This window comes from Heterodontus francisci, chromosome 33 (assembly GCF_036365525.1).
Source record: "Heterodontus francisci isolate sHetFra1 chromosome 33, sHetFra1.hap1, whole genome shotgun sequence".
NCBI classification, from domain to species: Eukaryota; Metazoa; Chordata; class Chondrichthyes; order Heterodontiformes; family Heterodontidae; genus Heterodontus; species Heterodontus francisci.
This window is the reverse complement of record NC_090403.1, coordinates 12,148,400-12,165,398: the sequence shown is the minus strand read 5'-3', so window position 1 is coordinate 12,165,398 and position 16,999 is coordinate 12,148,400. Positions and strand designations below refer to the sequence as shown.

At 42.8% G+C, this 16,999-nt stretch overlaps 1 protein-coding gene across 1 annotated transcript in view; it reads left to right on the top strand.

Moving 5' to 3' along the window:
• Positions 1-16,999, top strand: part of cdc27 (cell division cycle 27) — a 123,588-nt gene that overhangs the window by 65,141 nt on the left and 41,448 nt on the right. The window contains exons 10-11 of the mRNA XM_068013091.1: positions 3,515-3,623; positions 7,107-7,314. Coding sequence (XP_067869192.1) covers positions 3,515-3,623; positions 7,107-7,314 — 317 coding nt within the window. The remainder of the gene's footprint in view (positions 1-3,514; positions 3,624-7,106; positions 7,315-16,999) is intronic.

Sequence of the window (16,999 nt, the reverse complement as noted above, 5' to 3'; positions counted from 1 at the left end):
TGACAACGTCCATCGCCCTGTCCTCGTCAATCCTCTTGGTCACCTCCTCGAAAAATTCGAATGTAATTCGTGAGACATGATTTCCCACGCACAAAGCCATGCTGATTACCCCTAATCAGACCATGCCTTTCCAGATGCATATAAATCCTGTGTCTCAGAATCATTTCCAATAACTTTCCCACCACTGATGTAAGGCTCACAGGCCTGTAGTTCCCTGGCTTATTCCTGCTGCCCTTCTTAAATAAAGGCACAACATTAGCCACCCTCCAGTACCTCACCCGTGGCTAATGATACAAAAATCTCTGCCAGGGCCCCAGCAATCTGCTCCCTTGCTTCCCATAGCATCCTAGGATACACCTGGTCAGTCCCTGGGGATTTATCCACCTTAATGTGCTTCAAAACCTCCAGCACCTCCTCCTTTGGAATGTTGATATGCTCCAGGATATTGGTGTTCCTTCCCTTGAACTCACTAGCTTCCATGACCTTTTCCACGGTAAATATGGACGAGAAGTATTCATTTAAGACCTTGCCCATTTCCGTGGCTCCACACGTAGATTACCACACTGATCCTTAAAGGGACCTACTCTCTCCCTAGCTATGCTTTTACTCTTAATATACTTATAGAATCTTTTAGGATTCTCCTTTATCTTATCTGCCAGGGAAATCTTCATGGCCCCTTTTCGCCCTCCTAATTTCCTCCTTATGTGTAGTCCTGCATCCCCTATACTCCTCGAGGGACTCGCTCGATCCCAGCTGCCTATACCTGACATATGCCTCCTTCTTTGTCCTGACCAGATGCTCAATATCCCTGGTCAACCAAGGTTTCCTGAACTTGCCAGCCTTGCCCTTCCATCTAACAGGAACATGCCAGCCCTGAACTCTTCCTATCTTAGAAATTAGAAAAGCAAAGCAAGGACATGAAAAAATATTGGCAGGTAAAATCAACGAAGACCCAAGGATGTTTTATCAGTACATTAAGAGCAAGAGGATAACTAAGGAAAGAGTCGGGTCTATCCGATGTACAAAGGAGCTTACACGTGGATGCAGATGATGTGGGCAGGGTTCTTGATGAGTTTTTTGCCTCTGTCTTCACAAAGGAGAGGGACGATGCAGACATTGTAGTAGAAGAGGAGGAGTGTGAAATATTAGTTACGATTAGCATAATGAGAGAGGAAGTACTAGAGGGGTCTGACATCCTTGAAAGTGGACAAATCACTAGGGCCGGATGGATTGCATCCCAGGTTGTTGAAGTAAACCATGGAGAAAATTGCGGATGCGTTGAGGATCATCTTCAAATCCTCACTGGATATGGGCAAGGTGCCAGAGGATTGGAGGTCTGCGAACGTTGTATTTTTATTTATTTTATTTAGAGATACAGCACCGAAACAGGCCCTTCGGCCCACCGGGTCTGTGCTGACCAACAACCACCCATTTATACTAACCCTACAGTAATCCCATATGCCCTACCACCTACCTACACTCGGGGCAATTTATAACAGCCAATTTACCTATCACCTGCAAGTCTTTTGGCAGTGGGAGGAAACCGGAGCACCCGGAGGAAACCCACGCAGACACAGGGAGAACTTGCAAACTCCACACAGGCAGTACCCAGAATTGAACCCGGGTCCCTGGAGCTGTGAGGCTGCGGTGCTAACCACTGCGCCACTGTGCCGCCCTTATACTATTGTTTAAAAAGGGTGAGAGGGACCTCTGGTGGATAAATTATTAGAATCAATTCAGAGGGACAGAATAAACTGCCACTTAGAAAGGCACCAACTGATCAGGGATAGTTAGCATGGATTTGTTAAGGCAAGGTCATGTCTTGCTAACTTAATTGAATTTTTTGAGGAAGTAACTAGGAGAATTGGTGAGGGTAGTGTAGTGGATATGGTCTGTATAGATTTTAGTAAGGCATCTGCCAAGGTCCCGCATGGAAGACTGGTGAGTAAAATAAAAGGCCATGGGGTGCAAGGGCATGGGGCAGGTTTGGATCCAAAATTGGCTCAGTGACAGGAAACAAAGGGTAGTAGTGGACGGATGTTTTTGCGAATGGAAAGCTGTTTCCAGTGGCGTTCGACAGGGCTCAATGTTGGGTCCCTTGCTGTTTGTGGTATATATTAATGATTTGGATTTAAATGTGGGAGGCATGATTGTGAAATTTGCTGATGACACAAAAATTGTTTGTGTAGTTGATAGTGAAGAGGATAGCTGTAGACTCTAGAATGATATCAATGGTTTGGTTGAGTGGGCGGAAAAGTGGCAAATAGAATTCAATCCGGAGAAGTGTGAGGTAATGCACTTGGGGAGGGCAAATAAAGCGAGGGACTGCACAATAAATGGGAGGAAATTGAGAGGGTCAGAAGAGAGACCTTGGAGTGAATGTCCACAGGTCCCTCAAGGTGGCAGGACAGGTAGATAGAGTGGTGAAGGTGGCATATGGAATGCTTTCCTTTATTGGCCAATGTATAGAATACAAAAGCAGGAATGTAATGCTGGAACTGTATAAAACGCTGGTTCGGCCGCAGTTGGAGTATTGCGTACAGTTCTGTTCGCCACATTATCGGAAGGGCATAGTTGCTCTGGAGAGAGTGCAGAGGAGATTACAAGAATGTTGCCAGGGCTTGAAAGTTGTAGCTTGAGGAAAGATTGGATAGGCTAGGGTTGTTTTCCTTGTAACAGAGGAGGCTGAGGGGTGACTTAATTGAGGTGTAGAAAATTGAGTGCCCTAGATAGACAGGAAGGATCTTGTTCCCCTAGCAGAGAGGTCAATTACCAGGGGGCACAGATTTAAGGTGATTGTTAGAGGGATTAGAGGGGACATGAGGAAAAGGTTTTTCACCCAGAGGGTGGTGGATGTCTGGAATTCACTGCCAGGAATGATGGAGGCAGAAACCCTCAATTCTTTCAAAAAGTACCTGGGCATGCACTTCAAGTGCTGTAACCTGCAAGGCCTATGGACCGGGTGCTGGAAGATGGAATTAGATTGGGCGGCTAGTTTTCACCATTTTATGTCTTGCCACCTTTAGGGACTGTAATTTTTCTATGGTTCTGTGGTGTGAGGAGGAGTGGGGGTGACACGGTGACCTGCGAACGGAGAGGGCTGGGAACTTGGGCAGGGTGGCGTGGGTGCCTGTGAGGGAAAAGCACTGTTTCCTCGAAGGTGTGCAGCAGTCTGGAATGTACCGCGCATTGAAATAAGTCGGCTGCTCGCACCTTTGTGACAGTTCTATGGCTTTTAAAATGTAAGCTACCCATGGACAAGCAAGTATTGCTGATGAGTTTGTAGCCCACCCAGTAAAAAGAAAAAGAGGGAACTTTGGTTGCAATACCCAAACAGTTCCTGTCTGCTGCCTAAGACAGAGAATGTGTCAAGCTCGAAGGAAATCTGGGGCAAGTCTGAGTTTGCAAGGATGTGACCAAATTAGCATTAGAGTTTGACCTTGTCTGAAATACTGAGAAACTGTCACGACTGCTCGACTTAACTGTGCTCTGTCTCCTGATCTTGTTTGTTCAGTGCAGCACAGGTACTGTTTCCAACCAGCACAGTCCCCACAAATGCACCTGGCAATGCACCACCCCGGAGAAGTTCCAGACTCTTTACGAGCGCCAGTTCGACTACAAAGGTAACCAGCTCTAATACCAAGTGTTTAGTTCATCTAGTGCTAAGTACTAAATACTTATCAAGTAAAAAGCAAAATACTGCAGATGGTGAAAATCTGAAATAAGAACAGAAGTCACTACAAACACTGTGCAGGTCAGGCAGCATCTGGAGAGAGATAGTGAAGGGCTATTGTTTCATGTTTTGTGGCCCTTTTTCACAGGCACCACTTGTGGTAATGCATTCCATGTTTTCATAACCCTCTTGTGTAAATAAAGAAATACATTCCTCAATCTTTTCCAGCTTCATTTTATGATCCTAACTCTTTATCACTTGTTACTAATTCACCAACCAGTGGTAACAATTTTCCATTTCATTCTCTATGATCTCTTTAACATAGTTTCAATGAAAAAGCTTTTTTTATGCCTTTCTTCACTGTAATGTCTAAATATAACCCCTCATTACCCATGTTCTGGCAGATCTTTTCAGTACCCTTTCCTTGCCTTTAATATTCTACCTATAATGATGTTATAAACTGAATGCAGTACTCTGGCTGTGTCTTGGCCTATGTCTTGTCCAAGTTCAATATCAATATTCAGAGCTTCTTTGCATAGAACCCAGAACCTTATGTGTCTTTTTATGATCTTTTTCTAACTGCATTAATAAAGATCTGTGTGCCTGTACCTGTAGATTTCTCTGTTCCTGCACTGTTACTGTTAGTATTATACAGATAATCCTCACCTTTTATTGCTACTGAGTGGTGTGATTATTTTGCACAGTATTAAAGTGAGACAACTGAAACTGTGGTTACCTGTGTATGCTTGCTTACATTTTAAAAATAGGCATCATGCTGGCTTATCACTTCTCTACTGAAGTTCCAAGAGCCCAGAGTCTCCATCATAATTACTTTGCAAATCTTCCCTAGTGTCTCCTGGAACTCTGGGGTAAATGCTGTCTGATTTTATATTTTATATTTTTAGATTTAGAGATACAGCACTGAAACAGGCCCTTCGTCCCACCGAGTCTGTGCCGACCATTAACCACCCATTTATACTAATCCTACACTAATCCCATATTCCTACCACATCCTCACCTGTTCCTATATTCCCCTACCACCTACCTGTACTAGGGGCAATTTATAATGGCCAATTGACCTATCAACCTGCAAGTCTTTTGGCTGTGGGAGGAAACCGGAGCACCCGGAGGAAACCCACGCAGACACAGGGAGAAGTTGCAAACTCCACACAGGCAGTACCCGGAATTGAACCCGGGTCGCTGGAGCTGTGAGGCTGCAGTGCTAACCACTGCGCCACTGTGCTGCTGATCTTTTGTTGTGAGCCATTTCGGCTTGTCTGAGACTTCCATCTCATTTGCATCAAAGTCATGAGGTTATCACCACCTATCTGTGTATGCTTGGAGATGGTAATCATTTAGAACATGAGCTATCTGATACTCATCCTTTCTAGTCAGAACTCATCTGACTGTTCTCTTTCTCTTGAAGGTACTGATAAAATTTTGTTTAATGTTTTGTATTTGTAGCGATCCTTTTTCATGTCTTTTACTTGCAACTGCCTTTTTTAAGATGTTGCTGTGTATGTTCCTGTATTTAGGAACCCTTCACCCATGTCTCTGTGGGGTTTGTAAAATTCATTTCTCCACTTATTTCATATCTAGTTTTTGTTACTCATTTGGTGTATTAATCTGCACTTTCTGATTCTAGGTATGCATATATTCTGCAAACTAAGCATAATGCCTTTAAAAATGGGCCACTTGTCCTGTACTGAAGTGTTGAACAATGTCCTGCCACCCTCAGATCAATTGACTTATGAAGCTTCCTCATTTTCTTGAGGTTAGCCCATTTAAAATGGTGTGGCTCCAGATCCTCAGCCTTTCTGAATCCCAGATACTGTTGAATTTAATTATGCTGTAATCACTGTCTCCAAAGGATTGTGACTTCTGGTTTTTGGATTGTTAACTATCACCAGGTCTACTAATCTAGAAACATGGACTAATCCAAAGAAAGTGAGCTCAAATCCTACCATGGCAGCTTGAGAATTCTAATTCATTTCTAAATAAATCTGAAAGTAAGTTAGTAACGATAATACCTGAAATTATCCAATTATCGTAAAAACTAATAACCTTTTGAGAAGCAATTCTCTTGTCCTTACTTGACCAATATGTAATCAGTGTAGTTGACACTTAATTGTCCTCTTACGGGGCAGAGCAAGCCACTCAGTTTATCAACATGTCAGGGCAATAAATGCCTGTAACATGCATATCCTGAGAGAATTTTAAAAAATCATGTCCTTTTTCCTTCCTGCTATTTTGCCTATAGTATAATCAAATACTCTTTTATTTGCTTTTTTTCATAAATAATCGCTTGCTCTTTGATTAATCCTTTATTCATCCCTACCTTCATTGTAAGTGCTGGAAACTGTGTACTTACTGGATTGGTTTTCCTTTCTTGCTTCAGATCATTGCCCACTTTTTCTCCACTTCATTAATCCTCAAACTCTGAAGTATTCACCTTTTTAGAGATGTCCTCCATTAACCTTTGTGCTTGCACCCCCGCCTCTTCCACGTGTACTGCACAATGCAGACAGCTGGTCTTGAAGCTCATCATTTCTCTACACAAGGAATGCAATTCCCTGACTGCTCGTGCTTGTGTACTTGGCACTTAGCAGATCTATACAAACTAACTTAACTCCTGATCCTGCTATAACTGACTATTATGCTGTTCATTTTATTAACTAGAACTAACTTTACTGGTCTGATCTTCAGATCCACTATGTTAAGGCCAAACTCGCTTCCTTCAGCATCCCATGTGGGTTGTACCTCTCTAGCAAAGTTAACCTTTGTCCCCTTGACCTGTGGCTTTGAACCAAGAGCTCAACTCTTGTCTCTCTGTTGTCTTCTGCCCCGAAGGCAGGTGCTAAACTCTAGTCACATAGATGAGATTCCTGAGCTACGTTTGAGGGATGAGTAGCTAATGTAGTTTCCCATTGCATTCCTCAAGGGTTTCATCTTCAAAATATCTTCAGTTTGGGTTGCAACCAAGGCTAAAGAGCCTTTCTTGTCCTTCATGATGGGGGAAAGGGGGAGCAACATCCATCAGCCACATGTATCCCCGCTGAATGTCAAGTCAGTTCAGAGCCAGATCTCTGGTCTCCTTTGCCAGGACTGGCTGCATTGGGACTCAGACGAGCCTTTTTGTGTGTCTCAGGTGGGAATACTATTCTGAGCCAGTGATCTCAACACTTGTATTGTCTGATAAATCTAAAGCTCTTTCAAGGGTATCTTTTTTTGCAAGTAAACCTCCTGTGATGCCAACTTCATCCACGAGTGTAGGTGGTATTTGTTTGAATATAGATTGACTGAATATTGATGGATATATTTTTCATTACTGATACCTTGAGTGTTTACATTTGGATGCTGTCGAGATGCTTGTCTCAAGAATCTGGTGGTGTCCTTGTATGTCTCAATCAGCTTTGTATTTCTTTTCAAACAGGAGAATAGTAAAAAACTGAAGATGAAGTTTCCACCGAAAATTCCAAACAGGAAGCCAAAAAACAAAACTAGCAAAGGAGGCATAACACAGCCAAACCTCAATGACAGCCTCGAGATTAGTAAACTGGACTCTTCAGTCATTTCTGAAGGCAAAGTCGTCTCAGTCACACCTCAAGTACAGGCCTTTCATATACAGAAAGCAGCTGCAGGTGAGTACCCTGGCCCTGGGATAACCTTTTAATGGGTGGGCTCAGTCTCTGTTCACAGACTTAAAGCAGTTGAAATCAATGTCCTGATTCTGTAACCCAGTATCTTTTATATATGCCGTGGAAAGTTTTTAATCTTTTAGCTTTGGTTCATATGCATCCCAACCTTAGACAAGGTAGATGCAGATGACTGAGGCCATTTGGTCCATCTGGGGCAAGGCCTTACTCTTTCCCTTTTTTCCCAATCAGCATGCCATTTAACTTAAATGAGTCCAACATGTTAACTTTTCTACCCTGCTATTTCTTTTCTTTTATTTCTTTTGTTTTTTTTCTGATTCTGATTGCTGAAAAAAATAGAGCACTTGGGATTGGGGTAATATACTACGATGGATTGAGAATTGGTTAACAGACAGAAAACAGAGTGTAGGAATAAACGGGTCATTCTTAATGGCAGGCTGTGACCAGTGAGGTACCGCAAGGATCAGTGCTGGGGCCACAGCTGTTCACAATCTATATAAAAGATTTGGATGTGGGGACCAAATGAAGTGCTTCCAACTTTGCTGATGACATAAAACTCAGTGGGAATGAAAATTGTGAGGGGGTGCAAGGAGAGGCTTCAAGGGGACTTGGACAGGCTAAGTGAATGGGCAAGAATACAGCAGATGGAATAGAATGTGAATAAGTGCGAAGTTATCCACTTGGGTAGAAAAAAACAGAACAACAGAGTATTTCTTGAGCGGTGAGAGGTTGGAAAGTGTTGATGTCCAGAGGGACCTTGGTATCCTTGTTCGTGAGTCACTATAAGCTAGTATGCTGGTGCAGCAAGCAATTAGGAAGGCAAATGGTATGTTGACTTGCTTCGCAAGGAGTTTTGAGAAAAAGAGTCAAGAAGTCTTGCTGCAATTGTATGGAGCCTTTGTGAGACCCCACTTGGAGTATTGTGTACAGTTTTGGTCTCATCTAAGGAAGGATGTACTTTCCATAGAGGGAGTGCAATGGAGGTTCACCAGATTAATCCCTGGGATGGCAGGATTGTCCTATGAGGAGTGATTGAGGAAACTTGCCCTGTATTCTCTAGAGTTTTAAAGAATGAGAGGTGATCTCATTGAAACTTACAAAATTCTTATCGGGCATGGCACGGTGAATATCGATGGGATGTTCCCCCTGGCTGGTGAGTCTAGAACCAGGGGACTTATTCTCAGAATATAGGTTAGGCCATTTAAGACTGAGATGAGGAGGAATTTCTTCACTGAGGGTAGTTAATCTTTGGAATTCTCTATCTCAGGGCTGTGGAAGCTCAATCTTTGAGCACATTCAAGACAGGAATTGATAGTTTTCTGCATACAAATGACATCAAGGGATATGGGGTAGCGTGGGAAAGTGGCGTTGCGATAGATGGTCAGCCACGATCTAATTGGCAGAGCCGGTTCGACGGGCTGAATTCAAGAATACAAGAAATAGTAGCAGAAGTAGACCATGTGGCCCATCAAGCCTGCTCCGCCATTCAATACGATCATGGCTGATTTTGGGCTTCATTTGGGGCGGCGCAGTGGTTAGCACCGCAGCCTAACAGCTCCAGGGATCCGGGTTCGATTCTGGGTAATGCCTGTGTGGAGTTTGCAAGTTCTCCCTGTGACCACATGGGTTTTCGCCGGGTGTTCCGGTTTCCTCCCACAGCCAAAGACTTGTAGGTTGATAGGTAAATTGGCCATTGTGAATTGCCCCCAGTGTAGGTAGGTGATAGGAGAATGGTGGGGATGTGGTAGGGAATATGGGATTAATGTAGGATTAGTGTAAATGGCTGGTTGTTGGTCAGCACAGACTTGGTGGGCCGAAGGGCCTGTTTCAGTGCTATATCTCCAAATATAAATATAATTCCACTTTCCTGCCTGCTCCCTATATCCCTTGATTCCCTGCGAGACCAAAAATCTATCTATTCCACCCTTAAATGTATTCAACTCACTGCAGTAGAGAATTCCAAGATTCGCAACCCTTTGAGTATAGTAATTTGTCCTCATCTCAGTCCTGAATGACTAGCCACTTATCCTGAGACTGTGTCCTCATGTTCTAGATGCCCCAACCAATGGGAACCATCTTTTACCCTATCGAGCCCTTTCAGAATCTTGTATGTCTCAATTAGATCGCCTCTCGTTCTTCTAAACTCCAGAGAATATAGGCTCAATTTACTCAGCCTTTCATCATAGGACAACCCCCTCATCCCTGGGACCAATTTAGTAAATCTTCGCTGCGCTGCCTCCAGTGCAACTAAATCCTTTGATAAATGTGGAGACCAAAACTGTCTACAGTATTCCAGGTGCAGTCTCACCAAAGCCCTGTACAATTTTAGCAAGACTTCTTTATTCCTGTACTCCAATCCTCTTGCAATGAAGGCCAACATGCCATTTGCCTTCCTAATAGCCTGCTGCACTTGCATGTTAATTTTGTGTGTTCCCTATACGAGTGCCCCCAAGTTTCTCTGGACATCAACACAACAGTTTCACACCTTGTAAAAAGTGTTCTGTTTTTCTATTTTTAACGACCAAAGTGAACAACTTCACACTTCTCTACATTATACTCCATTTGCCATCTTGTTGCTCACTCACTTAACTGTCTATATCTCTTTGCAGCTTTTCTACATCCTCCCTGCAGCTTACCTTTCCACCGAGCTTTGTCACCAGCAAACTTAAATTCATTACTCTATATTAATGACTTGGATGAAGAGACAGAGTGTAAATAGCTGAGGCCCCAGCACTGATCCTTGCAACACCCCACAATTCACTGCCTGCCAACTTGAAAGTGCCCCATTTATGCCCACTCTCTGCTTCCTGTCTGTTAACAAATCCTCTGTCCACACTAATATATTGCCCCCAACACCATGAGCCCTTATCTTGCCTATTAATCTTTTATGTTGCACCTTATCGAACACCTTTTGAAAATCCAGGTATATTACATCTACTCGTTCCCCTTTATCTACCCTACTAGTTACATCCTCAAAAACCTCTAATACATTTGTCAAACAGGATCTCCTTTAGGAAAACAATGCTGACTTGTTCTAATCATACTATGCTTTTCCAAGTGCAATGTTAAGATTTTATGAATAGTTTACAGCATCTTCCCGATGACTGATGTTAGGCTAACTGGCCTGTAGTTCCCTGTTCTCTCTCCCTCCTTTCTTGAAAAGCGGTGTAACATTTGCCAACTTCCAATCTGACGGGACCATTCCTGAATCTAAGGAATTCTGGAAAATCATAGCCAGTGCATCCACTATCTCTGCAGCTATCTCTTTTAGAACCCTTGGATGTTGGCCATCTGGCCTGGGGACTCGTCAGATTTTAGTCCCTCAAGTTTCTCCAATACTTTTTCTCAGTTGATGTCATTATTTTTACTCATTCAATTTCCTCACTCTTTTAGCCACTATGTTACTGCCTATTTCTGGTATGGAACTAATGTCTTCTACTGTGAAGACAGACACAAAATATTTGTTCAGTGCCTCTGTCATTTCCTAATTCCCCATGATGATTTCTGCTGTCTCTGCCTCTAAGGGATCAATGCCTACTTTAGCTCCTTTTTATGTACTTCTAACAGCTCTTATAATCTGTTTTTATATTGCTGGCTAGTTTACTCTCATTCTATTTTTTTTCCCTTTTTATCAACTTTTTGGTGGCCCTTTGCTAGTTTCTAAAACATTCCCAATCCTCAGACTTGCTGTTATTTTTTGCAACATTGTAAGCCGCCTCTTTTAGTCTCATACTCTCCTTAACTTTCTGAGTGAGCCACAGATTGGTTTGTCTTGACGAGTTTTTGTTTTTGAACGGAATGAACTTTTGTTCAACCCTTTGAATTGTTTCTTTAAATGTTTCCCACTGTTCATTTACTGCCATACCTTACAGTCTGTTTACCCAATTAACCTTAGCCAGATCTCCCCTCATACCTTTGTAATTGGTTTTGTTTAAGTTTAAGGTTCTTGTTTGTGATTGAAATGTTTCACTTTCAAACTTAATGTGAAATTCAATGCTATTATGATCACTATTTCCTAGTGGATTTTTTACTATGACATTGCTTATTAACCCTGCTTCATTACACAGTATGAAATCTAAGACAGCTTTATCCCTAGTCGGTTCTACAACGTATTGCTTCAAGCAACTGTCACCAAAGCATTCTACGAATTCGTCTTCTAGACCACTGTTGCAAATTTGATTGTCCCAGTTTATATGCAGATAAATGTCCCCCACAATTAATGTATTACCTTTTTTACATGCTCAAATAATTTCCTGTTCAATGTTCTGTCCAATAATATAACTGTTAGGGGGGGCCTGTAAACTACTTCCACCAGTGTTTCTGACTCCGACTATTCCTAATTTCCTCCCAAACTGATTCTACTTCATGATCTCTGAGGCCAGAACTCCTCCTCTTAATGTCCTTATGCCATCCATGTGTCTCTGAAATATTGTGTACACTGGAATATTCATTTTCCAACGTTGATCTCCTTGTAGCTATTTCTTGGTAATGGCTATTCGATCTAGATCTTTTATCTCTATTTGTGCCACTAGTTCATCGATCTTATTACAGATGCTTCGTGCATTCAGTTAAGGGAACTTTAATTTCATTTCTTTTACCTCTATTCCCTGCAATGACTTTATATGCCAATGTACAATTTTTGTTGAAAACTCTGTCCCTTCCTCTCCCATTCTGTTGTGAATTACCCACATCACTATCCTGCTCCAATGCCCTGACACCTTTCTTTGGCCTTCTCCTATGTTCTGATGTTGCCCACCGAGAAAAACCGTGCATTCTTAGATCATGTCATTGGACTGCATCTTGAATAGTGCTAAGGTTTTTGCTTTGCGACCCTACTGAGAAATGTTGCAAGTGTTGATTTGCTTTTTGTATAAGGTTATTCCTGCCATTGGTCCTTAACTTTCATGTTCTCAATTTTATCCTCTCTCCTTATTCAAGTATCTTGCTACATGAAGTGGTCTCTATGAAAAGCTATCAATGCCACTTAATTCGGTGTTTATATAATTCTGTAAAGCCTCTCCTCAGTTGCCTTCCTTTTGAAGGCAGAAGACCAGTAGATCCATCCAGTGTTTCCTCAGAACTCAATCCTGTGGCACTTGGTTCTTCTCTGCACTGCCTTCATAGCTTGAATGTTTCCCTGCAGTATTGGTGACACAAACTATACCCAGTTCATGAGGTGCTGTTTTAGGTGAGAGGGCAAAGATCTGGCAAATGGAGTGTAACGTGGGAAAATGTGAAATTTCCATTTTGGCAAGAAGAATAAACAAAAAGCATATTATCTAAATGGTGATAGATTGCAGATCTCTGAGATACAGAGGGATCTGGTTGTCCTAGTGCATGAATCGCAAAAGGGTCGTATGCACGTACAGCAAGTAATTAGGAAAGCCTATAGAATCTTATTGTTTATTGCAAGGGGAATTGAATACAAAAGTAGGGAGGTTATGCTTCAATTATACAGGGCATTGGTGAGACCACATTTGGAGTACTGTGTACAGTATTGGTCTCCTTATTTAAGGAAGAATGTAAATGTGTTGCGAGTAGGTTTAGAGTCAGGGTCGTACAGCATGGAAACAGGCCCTTCGGCCCACCACGTCCATGCCGACCATAATGCCTATCGATATTAATCCCACCTGCCTGCATTAATTCCATATCCCTCTATGCCTTTCTCATTCAAGTACCTGTCCAGATGCCTCTTAAATGTTGCTACTGTTCCTGCCTCCACCACCTCCTCTGGCAGCTCATTCCAGATACCCACTATTCTTTGTGTGAAAAATTTACCCCTTTGATCCCCTTTAAACCTCCTCACTCTCACCTTAAATCTATGCCCTCTAGTTCTAGTCACCCCTACCATGGGAAACAGACTCTGGCTATCTACCCTATCTATGCCTCTCATAATTTTATGTACCTCTATCATGTCCCCTCTCAGCCTCCTTCGCTCCAGGGAAAACCGACCCCGCCTATCCAGTCTCTCTTTATAACTCAAGCGCTCCAAACCAGGCAACGTCCTTGTGAATCTTTTCTGCACCCTCTCTAGCTTAATCACATTGTTCCTGTACTACCTGGAATGGGTGGGTTGTCTTATGAGGAAAGGTTGCACAGGCTAGGCTTGTATCCACTGGAGTTTCGAAGGGTAAGAGGCAACTTGATTGAAACATTTAACATTCTGAGGGGTCTTGACAGGGTGATTGTGGAAAGGATGTTTCCTCTTGTGGGAGAATCTAGAACTCGGGGTCACTGTTTAAAAGTAAGGGGTCACCCATTTACGACAGACATGAGAAATTTTTTCTCTGAGGGTCATGAGTCTTTGGAATTCTCTTCCTCAAAAGGTGGCGGAAGCAGAATCTTTGAATATTTTTAAGGCAGAGGTAGATAGATTCTTGATGAGCAAGGGGGTGGAAGGTTATCGGGTAGGAGGAATGTGGAGCTGAGGTTACAATCAGATCAGCCATGATCTTGTTGAATGGCAAGGCAGGCTTGAGGAGCTGAGTGGCCTACTCCTGCTCTTAATTTGTATTTTCGTAAGTAGGCCATTGTTTTTGCCTCCACACAGTGATTTGACATGTTGAGTGCCAGAAATATCATTCCCAAGATCTGTTGTACATCATTTTTGTCCTTTGCACTGAGTTTACTCAGGACCTCGTTTTATTTCTTGCCAATTTATAATCTCCAGTCTAGATTGAATTTGGTCTGCAGCTCCAATTGTGTATTTTGTCTACTTTTCCAAAGTATTTTGGTAGTTTGTGGGATTTGGGAGAGAAACAAAAAATGGAGGAGCAGGCAAGCAAAGACTTCGATGGGTACAGAAATTTGAATCTTTAAAGGTATGAATTGTGTTTTAACAAGGCAGATGGAATTCTGTTTTCCAGTGACATGGCTGGTATTTATCTCTCAACCGACATCATACACAGATTATCTGCAGTTTCTGAAAGCTTGCTGTGCACAAATTGTCTGCTGTATCTCCAGTATTGCAACAATAACCACATTTCCAAGTACATAATTGGCTGTAAAGCACTTTGGGATGTCCTGAAGTTGTGAAAGGTGCTACATAAATACAGGTAGCAAATATAAAGAAGTGATGAATTGATGTTGGTCAGGCTCCATTTGGAGTTTTGTGTGTAGCTTGCGCCCCATTATAGGAAAATCATGGAAAGGGAGCAGTGAAGGTTTATTAGAGAAAACCAATAATAAAGGGTTCTAGTTACGAAAGGGTCAGAATTGGTGCTTTTTTCCTCGCTAGAGCAGAAAGTTAAGGAGGAGTCAAAGGTTTGAAAAATTATTTTAGGCTTTGAGTGAAAGAAGAAAGGATTTGCATTTATACAGTGTATTTCGCAACCTTCGCATGTCTCAATGAGCGAGTCAAAAAAGAATTCAGAAATCTAGTCACTGCTGTAAGTTCGGAAGCAACCAGCCAATTTGCACACAGCAAGGTCCCACAAATAATACGGTAATGATCAAGTCATTTTAATGCTTGAGAAGTAAATATTGACCAGAACACTGGGGAGATTTCCCTACTCTTGTGAAATCATGCCGTGGGATCACGTGAGGGACAGACGTAATTCAACTGAAGAGTTCCTGATTTTGAAAACTCAAGCACTTCATCCCTTTTTAGGATTGTTGCCGTATCTTGGATCAATACTGCCATCCACCAATTTTTCCATCTCTATTCCTCATGAATACATTGTAGCTTGGAATGTTAAGTCTCCATTTCTGTCCTCCTTTGAGCCATGTCTCTGCTATATCGTAATTCCACATGGCACTTTGTGCCTGTGGCTTATTTGTCATGCTCTGAACATTTACACACACAGACTCCAAGCCTGCTGTGCATTTTCCGCTTGTCTGAACCTTCAACTTTCTGGACTAGATGTTGTTCTAATGCTGTTTGTCTCCCATTCTTCAATTCATAATTTTTTCTCGTCTGTTGCCTATCTGTGTGCCATTTTAAGCACTTCCCCACAGCACTAGTTAATCTTTTCATTCATTCACTGCATTTAGGTGTTGTTGGCAAGACCTGCACTTATTTTCCATTCCTAATTGCCATCAAGAAAGGGGTGGTGACGACGGAGTGGCTTTTTAAGCCATCTAAGGGCAGTTGAGGATCAACTACATTGCTTTGGGTGTGGAGATACATGTAGGTCAGACCAAGTAAGGATAATTTCCTAAAGGACCAGTTGAGGTTTTCCTGACCATCCAGTAGCTTCATGGTCACTATTATTCATACTAGCTTTTTATTCCAGATTTATTTAATTAACTGGATTTTAACTCTCTCACTTCTATGGTGGGATTTGAACACAAGTCTTTAGATTACTAACCCAGTAACAAAACCCGTAAGTTACTGTACCTGTGACCTCTAATTATTGGGAAGGACGACATTACCCCTGAAATCATCAAGAGTGCCAAGCCTGCTATACTTTCAGCTCTGCACGAACTGCTTTGCCTGTGCTGGGACGAGGGAGCAGTACCACAGGACATGCGCAATGCCAATATCATCACCCTCTATAAGAACAAGGGTGACCGCGGTGACTGCAACAACTACTGTGGAATCTCCCTGCTCAGCATAGTGGGGAACGTCTTCGCTCGTGTCGCTTTAAACAGGCTCCAGAAGCTGGCTGAGCGGGTCTATCCTGAGGCACAGTGTGGCTTTTGAGCAGAGACAGCCACCATTGACATGCTGTTCTCCCTTCGCCAGCTGCAGGAGAAATTCCGTGAACAACAGATGCCCCTCTATGTTGCTTTCATTGATCTCACCAAAGCCTTTGACCTAGTCAGCAGCAGTGGTCTCTTCAGACTACGAGAAAAGATTGGATGCCCACCAAAGCTACTAAGTATCATCACCTCATTCCATGACAATATGAAAGGCGCAATTCAGCATAGTAGCGCCTCATCAGACCCCTTTCCAATCCTGAGTGGCGTGAAACAGGGCTGTGTTCTTGCACCTACACTATTTTTATTTATTTAGAGATGCCGCACTGAAACAGGCCCTTCGGCCCACCGAGTCTGTGCCGACCATCAACTACCCATTTATACTAATCCTACACTAATTCCATATTCCTACCACATCCCTATATTTCCCTACCACATACCAATACTAGGGGCAATTTACAATGGCCAATCTACCCAACAACCTGCATGTCTTTTGGCATGTGGGAGGAAACCGGAGCACCCAGAGGAAACCCACGCAGACACAGGGAGAACTTGCAAACTCCACACAGGCAGTACCCAGAATTGAAACCGGGTCGCTGGAGCTGTGAGGCTGCGGTGCTAACCACTGTGCCACCACTGTTTGGGATCTTCTCCTTGCTGCTCTCATATGCATTTAAGTCCTCAGAAGAAGGAATTTTCCTCCACACAAGATCAGGTGGCAGGTTGTTCAACCTTGCCCGTCTAAAAGCGAAGACCAAAGTACGGAAAGTCCTCATCAGGGAACTCCTCTTTGCTGACGATGCTGCAATAGCATCTCACACTGAAGAGTGTCAGCAGAGACTCATTGACAGCTTTGCGGCTGTCTGCGATGAATTTGGCCTAACCATCAGCCTCAAGAAAACTAACATCATGGGACAGGATGTCAGAAATGCCCCATCTATCAATATCGGCGACCACACTCTCAAAGTGGTTCAAGAGTTCACCTACCTAGGCGCAACTATCACCAGTAACCTGTCTCTCGATGCAGAAT